The 11,124-nt window shown below is 39.6% G+C and overlaps 1 protein-coding gene across 1 annotated transcript; it reads left to right on the plus strand.

The window, feature by feature from the left end:
- The first annotated feature begins 3,538 nt into the window (after nucleotides 1–3,538).
- hcrt (hypocretin (orexin) neuropeptide precursor) lies at nucleotides 3,539–10,299 on the plus strand. The gene is made up of 2 exons (XM_020924058.1): nucleotides 3,539–3,562; nucleotides 9,973–10,299. Exons 1-2 carry the CDS (start codon nucleotides 3,545–3,547, stop codon nucleotides 10,297–10,299), a joined length of 345 nt encoding a protein of 114 aa, XP_020779717.1. The 5' UTR covers nucleotides 3,539–3,544.
- Nucleotides 10,300–11,124: the final 825 nt, after the last annotated feature.

Consider the following 11,124-nt stretch of genomic DNA (forward strand, 5'->3'; position numbering starts at 1 on the left):
AATTTACAGAAGGAAAAAAGGAAGAATACAATGACATCTAGATGACGAAAACCTGGCCATTTTCTCTATCTGAACACTGTTTTTGCAATGAATATGTTTCGGGTCTCACTGAGAAGCCATTTTTAATTTGATGTTACTGGTTTGAGATAGTAGGGTTTACACTGCTCTGAGTTAACCAAGTCCAGCCCCAAAGGGTGGAGTTTATAGAAAAACAGAACTGTTGCTGTTTGCTAGAGATGTTCCAGTCAGTGAGAACACGTAGAGGGCGCTTTTGAAAAAGAATCTAAACTTTGGACAGAACGAAATCAAGACACTCCAAAAAAGTAAAAGTTCCAAGAGGAAAAGTAAAAGTTAAGAGGCCTTTATTTAAATGGCCAAAGGAAACATGTTTCGAGCATGACTGGTCTTCATCAGGGCTTAGTTGAAGTTTATAGTTTGCAGTAAATCACAGTACCATCAAATTTAAAATGGTTTCTGGATGGGATTGCAAAAACAGTGTCTGGATGACCACAGTTGAAACCTTCTCTACATAGTCCTCAGTGTCACAGGAATATTGTTTTATTTGTGGTGTAGGGACAATAAGTTTAATTTAACATTTTATTATAGAATTATCTTTATCTGTAATTCTTTACATAGAATTCTCTTCGTAATTCAAACCGTGAAAGGAGGAGGTAGCGTGGTAAACCTGTCCTATGAGTATACACTGGCACCTTGCTAATATTAATATACACAATTGACTCTGCAGTTTGGATGGAACTTGATTGGTGTTGATTACATACTATTGTCATCGTACTCGAGACCGGTCTTTTTACGGTCTTGGTCTCATCTCGGTCTCGATCGCATTTGTACTTGGTCTTGTCTCGGCCTTGATGACACTTGGACTCAGTCTTGTCTCGGACTTAAGGTCTGACCCTCGACAAGTGCGATCATATTTCATTACGGCCGCTGCTGTTGGCAATAAACTTCTTACAGCGACATGTGGTTGAAGTTTGCCTAATGAAAGTGCACAAATGCATATGTGTTTGTCACGATGTGCGTTTGGTGAATGTGCAGACGCCGATAAATCCCACTGCAAACCCAGTAAGAGAATGTAAATCCAGTTAGGAACTTGACAGGTTTAAAAATCCCACCCACTTTCTTCACGTCTTCACAGTTTTCTGTAAAGTGCCAGTGGAAGGGCTTCTCAAACTGTGGGCAGTGTTGGGAAGGTTACTTTTAAAATGTATTCCCCTACAGATTACAGATTACATACCCCAAAATGTAGTTTGTAATGTAATCCATTAAATTACTTAAAGTGAGTAACGTAATCTGAATACTTTGGATTACTTGGTTTGCTGTAGAGAAGCAAAGATGAGGAAATCATAACATAAGATGTTTCATCTGCTAAAAGAAAATGAAATGGCTAGTGTTTACTCAACCAAATAAAAAATATTATTGATAGAAGACGAGGAGACACGGTCCGCACAGCATGGTTTAGTCCTGTTAAATCCTGTTAAATCCAGTTTTAGTCCTGGTTTAGTCCCGGTTTTAGTCCTGGTTTAGTCCTGGTTTAGATCTGGTTTAGTCCTTGTTTTAGACCTGGTTTAGACCTGGTTTAGTCCTGGTTTAGTCCTGGTTTAGACCTAGTTTAGACCTAGTTTAGTCCTGGTTTAGACCTGGTTTAGTCCTGGTTTAGACCTAGTTTAGACCTGGTTTAGTCCTGGTTTAGTCCTGGTTTAGTCCTGGTTTAGACCTAGTTTAGACTTAGTTTAGTCCTGGTTTAGACCTGGTTTAGACCTGGTTTAGACCTGGTTTAGACCTAGTTTAGTCCTGGTTTAGACCTGGTTTAGACCTAGTTTAGTCCTGGTTTAGACCTAGTTTAAGTCCTGGTTTAGTCCTGGTTTAGTCCTGGTTTAGACCTAGTTTAGTCCTGGTTTAGACCTGGTTAGACCTGGTTTAGACCTAGTTTAGACCTAGTTTAGTCCTGGTTTAGACCTAGTTTAGTCCTGGTTTAGACCTAGTTTAAGTCCTGGTTTAGTCCTGGTTTAGTCCTGGTTTAGACCTAGTTTAGTCCTGGTTTAGACCTGGTTTAGACCTGGTTTAGACCTGGTTTAGACCTAGTTTAGTCCTGGTTTAGACCTGGTTTAGGCCTGGTTTCGTGTCCAGCAATGAGTGGAATTACCGAGAAAAAAAAAAAAAAAAAGGCATATAGCCCAAAATATGAAAATAGGAAAATACTGCCATGTAATCCATTTATTTCAACAAAGTAACTGTAATCTAATTACCACTCACTGAAGCAGTAACTGTAACTGAATACAGCTAATCATAATTTGTAACTCCGGTACATGTAATCTGTTACTCCCCAACACTGACTGTGGGTGAGGGTCCATAAAAGGTTTACACAGTATTTAAGTACAGTACAGTTTGCTTATCTTATTTTATCCCTAAATCAACATTAATCAGACAAAATTGAGATAGATTTATTAAAACAAACAAACAAACAAACATTAATATATTTGTGCTAAAGTAACTGTAAAACACAAATAAATGAAAATGACAAAGCTGGTCTCGATTTGGTCTCGATGGGCCGTGGTCTCCGTCTTGTCTCAGTCTCCACCTTTAAAACTCTTGGTCTTGTCTCGCTCTTGACCCTCAGAGGTCTTGGTCTTGACCCTCAGAGGTCTTGGTCTTGTCTCGCTCTTGACCCTCAGAGGTCTTGGTCTTCTTGTCTTGTCTCGCTCTTGACCCTCAGAGGTCTTGGTCTTGTCTCGCTCTTGACCCTCAGAGGTCTTGGTCTTGTCTCGCTCTTGACCCTCAGAGGTCTTGGTCTTGTCCTGGTCTCTGAGATCCTGTGGTCTCGGAATAGAGTAGGCTGGGGGTTTCTGTTTGAAAACTCACTGCTGCTTCTTGTATTTTTACTTTTCTTCACTTTTATCCACAAACTGCCACTTAACTGATGCAAAACTATAAATACTTACTACAAGTACTCTCCACCAAACCAAGTAATAATAATAAAAAAGCATTAAAACTTCCTACTACTTCCACTTCCATCTAAATATATATAAAGACACAGCGCTGCTTGTATTGTCCGTACTGATGCAACTGAACCATTGTCGTCTTTGGTAATAAGAACCTCAGCCTTATTAGTATGACCTGCACAAACTTCCCATTGTAACCGTGAAAGGGCATCTGGACATTTTTTTGTTTTGTGATGATATTTTTGTACCACGCTGCTTTTCTGTTTGCTAATTGACTTCTCGGTTTCTCCTCCGCTCATCTTGAAGGCATTTGCTAATAGACCGTGGGTATGCGCTGACAAAGACCCGGGCCTGGTTCATCAAAGATCCAGAGGAGATCCTTGGAGACTAATTATCAAAACCAAATAACATCAGAGCTACAAATGAACAGGGGAAATGAAAATTGCAGGTTTTCCGTGTCACTTTTGGACCCCTGTGAATGACGTGCGGGAGCGGAGGGGGGATATAAGCTCGGACGGTCGTTTGGGAGTCAGAATTTTCAGATGACTTCAGACTGGTTCACCGGACTCTTCCTCCAAGCCCCTGGGATGGACACGAATAACAGAGTGAGTACCAGCAACTACAAGGGCATAATATACAGAATTTAAACAGGAAATTGTTGAAAATAGTTTAATATTTTAGAGTAAATGTTGTGAAATGTAAATAGAGGCGAAATACATTAAATTCACAAACTTTTAAGGCTTGAACCTTCAAAATAACCTTATAACAGATGCAAGGACCTCCACCGCAAAATGAAAGTTGCACGAATAATAATTTCAATAACGGCAAAACAAAAAATAATCAGGTTGAATTTTATTTTTTGTCTTTGAACTAATTTAATGGAATGTATCATTACTGTTTTCCATTTAAAAATCTGTATTCCATCAAATAATTTCTTCAAATCCTTTCATAACCCTCTGTTTTTATGAGGTCCTGATCATTTTTGGTACAGTCATTACCAAACTATTACCTTCACAATATAATAGAAATCAAATAGAATGTAATCCAAATCCAAATCAAACATTATGTACGTCGCATTACGTTTGTAAATGTGATCTAAAACGAGCTTGGCTGTGGTGGTTCTTGGTTCACTCAATGTGCTTTTTTTGCACTTAAACTAAACATATGAGACACTGTAGCCCCGCTGTATTTCTCAGTGAGATTGAGGCTGGGAAGTTCATGGATTTTCATGATCTGAGGATGTGTTAATGTTAATGAAGTTAGAGATGATTCTTGATTCAAATTTCTCATGGACTTTTGCAAAAATGTTATTGTTCTGAGTTCCCTATAGCAATTTGTAAGATTTTTATATCAGTGTTATACATTAAGAAATGATCAAAAAAAAAAAAAAAAAAGTTAAAAATGTAGAGTCTATAATATATATAACTGTAGGCCAACAGGATTTGAACATAGTTACATCATTAAAAGCTGGAGTCATATGTGTTACACAATCCAATTATCATGTTTTTGAGCCCATGGGGACACTGTACCTGTTACTGCGGGAGGCTGTATACAAATAGGTGCTAAACGTTCAGGGAAAGGTGACAAAGGCCATGAATAACAATGAACAGAAAATCATTAGTGACGGAGGAAAAAATCTATAAAAATCTATTTTAGGACAAACCGTAAAAAAGCAAAGTTTGTTTATACATCAAGTTGGAAACTACAGGGTCGGCCCTGTGTTCCCTTATTTCTAAGATTTTTCTTATTTCTGAGATTTTTTTCTCAAAATTAAACTCTAAATCAAGTCATTTTTATTTTTATACTACATTTAATGGGATGATTCAGAGTCATTTCAACCTAAGGTCCTTTGCACCATGACCTCTGCATTACATCTGTAGGAGAATACGTTGTGTGTAATTGGCAACCAAACTGGGACAAATGTAGATACATTCTGATGAAAATTGATGATAAAGGAAATGTAGGAACATGGGGCCTAATTTTTTTTTTTTTGTGGGGGGGGGGGGCTGAGGAAACTTAGGCACAGCATGCTCTCGAAACTATCGCTTCACAGGGAGCATTTTGAGAATTTGAGATGTAGGCAGATTAATAATCCAGGATTAACTCAAACATGTGTGAATGAAACAAAACACAACTCTGTTTATGTTGCTGAGGAGGTAACAACATTATAAATTCCAGAAAAAATGCATAATATGTCTACTTCAAAAGTACTGTAATGTACTTCTGATTCACTGTACCTGCTTTTCAACATGGAGATGCTGTTGCTTTATCTGAAACATAGTATGACATTGGAGTTATCTGTCACTATGGAGACAAAAGACGCCGGAGGGATAATATTACAGGTCAGATCTGTTGAGAGGCAATCCCACTCATAGTAAGAATACATGTTTATCAAGGTATTTTTTAGCAACAAATGCAAGATAACTTTTCGCATTTTGTGGAACCTTCCAGCAAAGAAAAAAGACAATCACGAGGCAGACCTTCAATCTGCAAAGTTACACAGTGTAGCTTTAATGGTATCCTACTGAATGGATAAACTTTAAGGCCTAGATTATGGCTGGTGGAAAGGACAGTGAAGCAATAAAGCGAGACAAATAAACTGTTGTAGCTGTAACTTTGGCTACATTTATGTGATGACGGTCTGAAGAGAAGACGCAAAAGTGGCGTTGCGTCGTCACTTTTTATTCCGCCTTTAGACAAGCATTTTCGGGAGGAAATCTGCGTGCATAAGGTGACGCAAAAGTGTGTGGAATTCGATTGGATATGCATGCCATCCGAAATGTTTCTGTGTACTTAGCTCGTTGGGGTCAGGGAAGTCATAAAATAACCAAGATGTAAAATGGAATAAATTAAATAAAGTTTAATCAACAGGGATGTAAAATATAAATGAACAAAACAGACTAATATATATGTACAGATAATAAAACGAGTGGTTAAACTAAAGGATACGCACAACTACAACTACAACACAAGTGTCCGAAAGTAAACCACATAAACCCACAAACAGAATCGGGTGACCAAATTTTAAAAAGCACAAAACTGAACTAACCAACAAATTTGAACTGAAGGCCTGACCAGATCTGACCAGAGTTTTGCGTCTTGGGCAGTGTAGACGGAAACACTACGACGGAGCGTATTCAACTTTTCCGCTCTGGAGGGTCGTTTCAAATATTTGCGTTTTTAAGCCCCCAAAACGCCGTCATCGTTCACACAAAAGCCACTTAAAATAGTTTGTCCTTTTTACCCACAGGCGTTCTCGTGTAAACAGGCTCTTAGTGAGTGTTTCTGCCTCACAACAAGATGTTATAGGTTTAACTACAAGCTGCTTTATTGTTTAAAGTTTGCATGTTCTCCCCGTCTGGCTGAGTTACTTTAATTTCCAACATCAATGCAACAGGTTAATACTTCAACTTGGCACTCGTAGGTTTATTTATCTGGAGAAAGGTCCTTCGGTTCTGCAGCGTGGACACCCACTGCACCCACTGACTTAGTGGCAAATGCAGAGGCCCCGTTTCTTCTTGATGGACAATAAGTACTGTGAACCTTGATGTTAACTAGATCTCCTTATGATGGAGAGGCTTCTGCTGCATCGGTAGAGACAGAGATGATGTGATTTGAGCGGCAAAGAAAGCAGACTCGGACAGACGCGCAACAACAAAAAGATGGACGTAGGAAATACCATCTTGATTGAATTCACGCTCAGGTCGCTTCCAGTTAGTCCATGTCCTGTTAGTTGTTAATTGGTTAGAGTAATTAACACTTTTAAGGGACCAGCTTTTTAAAATGTGCACAGTTGTTCCTCTCCTGATGCACTTTTGATAAATAATGACTATCGCTGACCTGGAGTGCTCTCTTAAAGCAGCAGATTTCAAAGCCTTTTTAATTAGATCTGCAGCTCTGCAAAAGAAACAGCGTCTACACAAACCCGGCCTCCTCGTCGCGAAGGTTGTCCGAGGTTGATAAAAATGCCCCGAGTGTAATTACAGTGAGTTTAGTTTTATTTAATGGTCCCGGTGGGAAACCTGAGCTCTGACCCACTGTTCACGGCATCTAGAAATGTGTGAACTCTCAAAATATATGGCAACGTTTATCTAAAGGAACTGTATGTAAGATTTGGATTTTAAATACCATAAACATGACCCAACTGCGGCCCCAGATATGAACAGGTAGATGATACTTGTAATGCGGATTTATTCTAAATAACGAAAACACTGGGAGAGATCGCCAGTGTTGGGAAGGTTACTTTTTAAATGTATCTCCCTACAGATTACAGATTACATACCCCAAAATGTAGTTTGTAACGTAATCCATTAAATTACTTAAAGTGAGTAAGGATATCGTTACATAAGATGTTTTATCTGCTAAAAGAAAATAAAAATCCCAGACTTTACTGAACCAAATTAAAAATATTATTGATAGAAGAGGAGACACGTCCACGCAGCATGGTTTAGTCCTAGTTTAGTCCTGTTTCAGTTCTGGTTTTAGACCTATTTTAGTCCTGGTTTTAGACCTGGTTTTAGACCTGTTTTAGACCTAGTTTAGACTTGGTTTTAGTCCTGGTTTAGATCTAGTTTAGTCTAGTTTAGACCTTGGTTTTAGTCCTGGTTTAGATCTAGTTTAAATCTAGTTTAGACCTGGTTTTAGTCCTAGTTTAGATCTAGTTTAGATCTAGTTTAGACCTGGTTTTAGTCCTGGTTTAGATCTAGTTTAGACCTGGTTTTAGTCCTGGTTTAGATCTAGTTTAGATCTAGTTTAGACCTGGTTTTAGTCCTGGTTTAGATCTAGTTTAGACCTGGTTTTAGTCCTGGTTTAGATCTAGTTTAGATCTAGTTTAGACCTGGTTTTAGTCCTGGTTTAGATCTAGTTTAGATCTAGTTTAGACCTGGTTTTAGTCCTGGTTTAGATCTAGTTTAGACCTGGTTTTAGTCCTGGTTTAGATCTAGTTTAGATCTAGTTTAGACCTGGTTTTAGTCCTGGTTTAGATCTAGTTTAGATCTAGTTTAGACCTGGTTTTAGTCCTGGTTTAGATCTAGTTTAGACCTGGTTTTAGTCCTGGTTTAGATCTAGTTTAGACCTGGTTTTAGTCCTGGTTTAGATCTAGTTTAGACCTGGTTTTAGTCCTGGTTTAGATCTAGTTTAGACCTGCTTTAGTTTCCGGCAATGAGTGAAATTACCGAAAAAAAAAGAAAAAAAAGGAGGGTGGATATAGCCCAAAATGTGAAAACAGGAAAACAGGAAAATCCCTCTGTGTAATCCATTTATTTCAACAAAGTAACTGTAATCCATTTACCACTCACTGAAACAGCTAACTGTAACTGAATACAGTTACTCATAATTTGTACTCTGATTACGTAACTCTGGTACATGTAATCTGTTACTCTCCAACACTGGAGATCACTAAGTTGTTTATATTATAAGTTTCTCATTTGGGTTGTCAGGTTCAATGCTGAAATCCAGTTGGATGGTTTAAACCTAAAATGATTCTCTCTGATCTGAATGTTAACTCCCTAAACCCCAACACCTGCAGCAGTCAGGAGTCAGTGCTGGTGCCTCGTCTGTCCATATACTGAGAATGAAAGAAAAGACTTGTATGTATGTGTCCTCTACATGCAGGTAAAGGCACTGGTGAATCAGGTTTAGTTATGATTGTAGTATTTTTCAAATGGTAGTAATAGTAGTAGTATCGAGTATCCCAGACCCCAGGATATTTCAATTCAGACAACAACCTCCCTGTACTCAAGACAGTTACAGAAGATGTCCCAGAGTATTCTAAAAGACGTGCAGCATCCACTAAACTCAGAGTTTCAGCTGCTTCCGTCTGCTCAGAGGCTTTTAGTCCCAAGATCTAGAATAAATCGTTTTAAAAGGAGCTTCATTCTAGCTGCTGTAGGTCTTATGAATAAATTGTAATCTATTTATCTATCAATTTTAGTATGCTGTCTTGGGAAAAAAATGTGTGTGTTTTTCTTTGTTTGTTAGTTTTATATATATTTAATATCTATTGTGATTTTAGCCAAGTGTGAAGGATGAATTTAATGATTTGTTTATGGAGCAAACCATTCTGCACTGGAGCACTGTAACACTTTATTTTGTAATTGTGTTAGGGTTAGGGTTGTACATAATGTGGATAAATGAAGTGTGAAATGTGGGACCTGCCTCTCAAATCTGCAAAACAATTTTACCTATAGGTACGAATAAACAATCTAACTCTATTTTACGAATGCACTGCCAAAATTCCTTTATCTCCCTGCACTTATTTCTAAACAATAAAACATGTTAAGTTCTTCTTTTTTTTTTGGACGTGATCACGGATACAAGCGCTCGAAATGAGTTTCCTCCGCAGGGTGGCTGGGCGCTCCTTAGAGATAGGGTGAGGAGCTCAGTCACACGGGAGGAGCTCGGAGTAGAGCCGCTGCTCCTCCACGTCGAGAGGAGCCAGTTGAGGTGGCTCGGGCATCTGTTCCGGATGCCTCCTGGGCGCCTCCCTCGGGAGGTGTTCCGGGCATGTCCCACCGGGAGGAGGCCCCGGGGAAGACCCAGGACACGCTGGAGGGACTATGTCTCTCGGCTGGCCTGGGAACGCTGTGGAGTCCCCCCGGAAGAGCTGGAGGAAGTGTCTGGGGTGAAGGAAGTCTGGGAGTCCCTGCTTAGACTGATGCCCCCGTGACCTGGCCCCGGATAAGCGGAAGAAAATGAATGGATGGAAGTTCGTTATTTTACCTTTAGTTCAGTAGAGATTGGCAGTTCCAGGGCTACAAATATCCAAATGATTCTAGACAAGGTGTATGGAATTTTAAAAGCACTGTGAAGCACTTCCTGTATTGCCACATGACATCACAAGGGGGAAGTGTTTTCTGTGTGAAAAAATAACTAAGTATTCAGATTTGTGTGTTAAACGTGCGAATGAAACAAAACACAACTCCAGGTATGTTTTTAATGAGGAAACTGCAAAACATAATCATTTTAAATCACTTTGAAACATCCTCATACCTGATTTCTTCTCCTTTCGTTTCAGAAAGCCGTGCTCATGGTCCTGCTCCTCCTCCTCTGCGAGTCCACCTCCGGAGCGAACCCCGTGTCCGAGTGCTGCCGTCACCCGTCCCCGTCGTGCCGCCTCTACCTGCTCCTCTGTCGGCCCGCGGGACTCCAGGCCGGAGACGCCGCGGCCGGGATCCTCACTCTGGGCAAGCGCTCCGGGGAAGAGTACCGTTTACAGAGCCGACTCAACCACCTCCTCCACGGACAGCGGAACCAGGCCGCGGGAATCCTCACCATGGGCAAGAGAACAACGCAGCAGGACTGGATGGAGCATGCCGAAATATCCACGACTCTACCGGCTTAGTGAGAAAGTGAAAGTGAAAGTGAAAGTAAAAATGGCCTACAGCTGGACTTTGTAAACACAGGCTCTACTCCATTTGGTGATGTAAAAATGTATGAATTCTGTATTTTTCATTGTGATTTGAAATGCGTTTTTCTGATGAATTCATTGATGATATATGAAACTGTACAGATCTATAAAGCTCCACGATGTAATAAATAAAAGGTCGATTTTGTGGTTTTATGGTCCAATTATTAAGACTTCAGTACAAAATACAAATGTTGAACCAGATTTTTTGTTTTGTTTTTGGTAAGTATTTCCTCTCTTCTTAAAGTTCCCTGCGTAACATGAAGGGTTCACCACCTGTGCGTTTCAATGGAAATGTTGCTGCTTTCTTGTCTAGAATGTTCCGCAGTGTCCTGTTAACAAGCAGCTTAGTTTAGTCTACGTTTAGTCCTGGTTTAGTCTTGGTTTAGTCCTGGTTTATTCTTTGATTTAGTCCTGGTTTGTAATGGTGGATTCTTGGTTTAGTCCTGGTTTGGTCCTGGTTTAGTCCTGGTTTAGTTCTGGTTTAGTTTTGGTTGAGTCTTGATTGAGTCTTGGTTTAGTCCTGGTTTAGTCCTGGTTTGTAATGGTGTATTTTTGGTTTAGTCCTGGTTTAGTTTTGGTTTAGTCCTGTTTAGTCTTGGTTTAGTCTTGGTTTAGTCTTGGTTTAGTCCTTTTTTAGTCTTGGTTTAGTCCTGGTTTAGTCTTGGTTTAGTCCTGGTTTAGTCTTGGTTTAGTCCTGGTTGAGTCTTGGTTTAGTCCTTGGTTTAGTCCTGATTTAGTCTTGGTTTAGTCCTGGTTTAG

The sequence above is a fragment of the Boleophthalmus pectinirostris genome, unplaced genomic scaffold (genome assembly GCF_026225935.1).
Source record: "Boleophthalmus pectinirostris isolate CB_2022bp ecotype Guang Dong unplaced genomic scaffold, ASM2622593v1 HiC_scaffold_17, whole genome shotgun sequence".
In the NCBI taxonomy this organism is placed as follows: domain Eukaryota; kingdom Metazoa; phylum Chordata; class Actinopteri; order Gobiiformes; family Gobiidae; genus Boleophthalmus; species Boleophthalmus pectinirostris.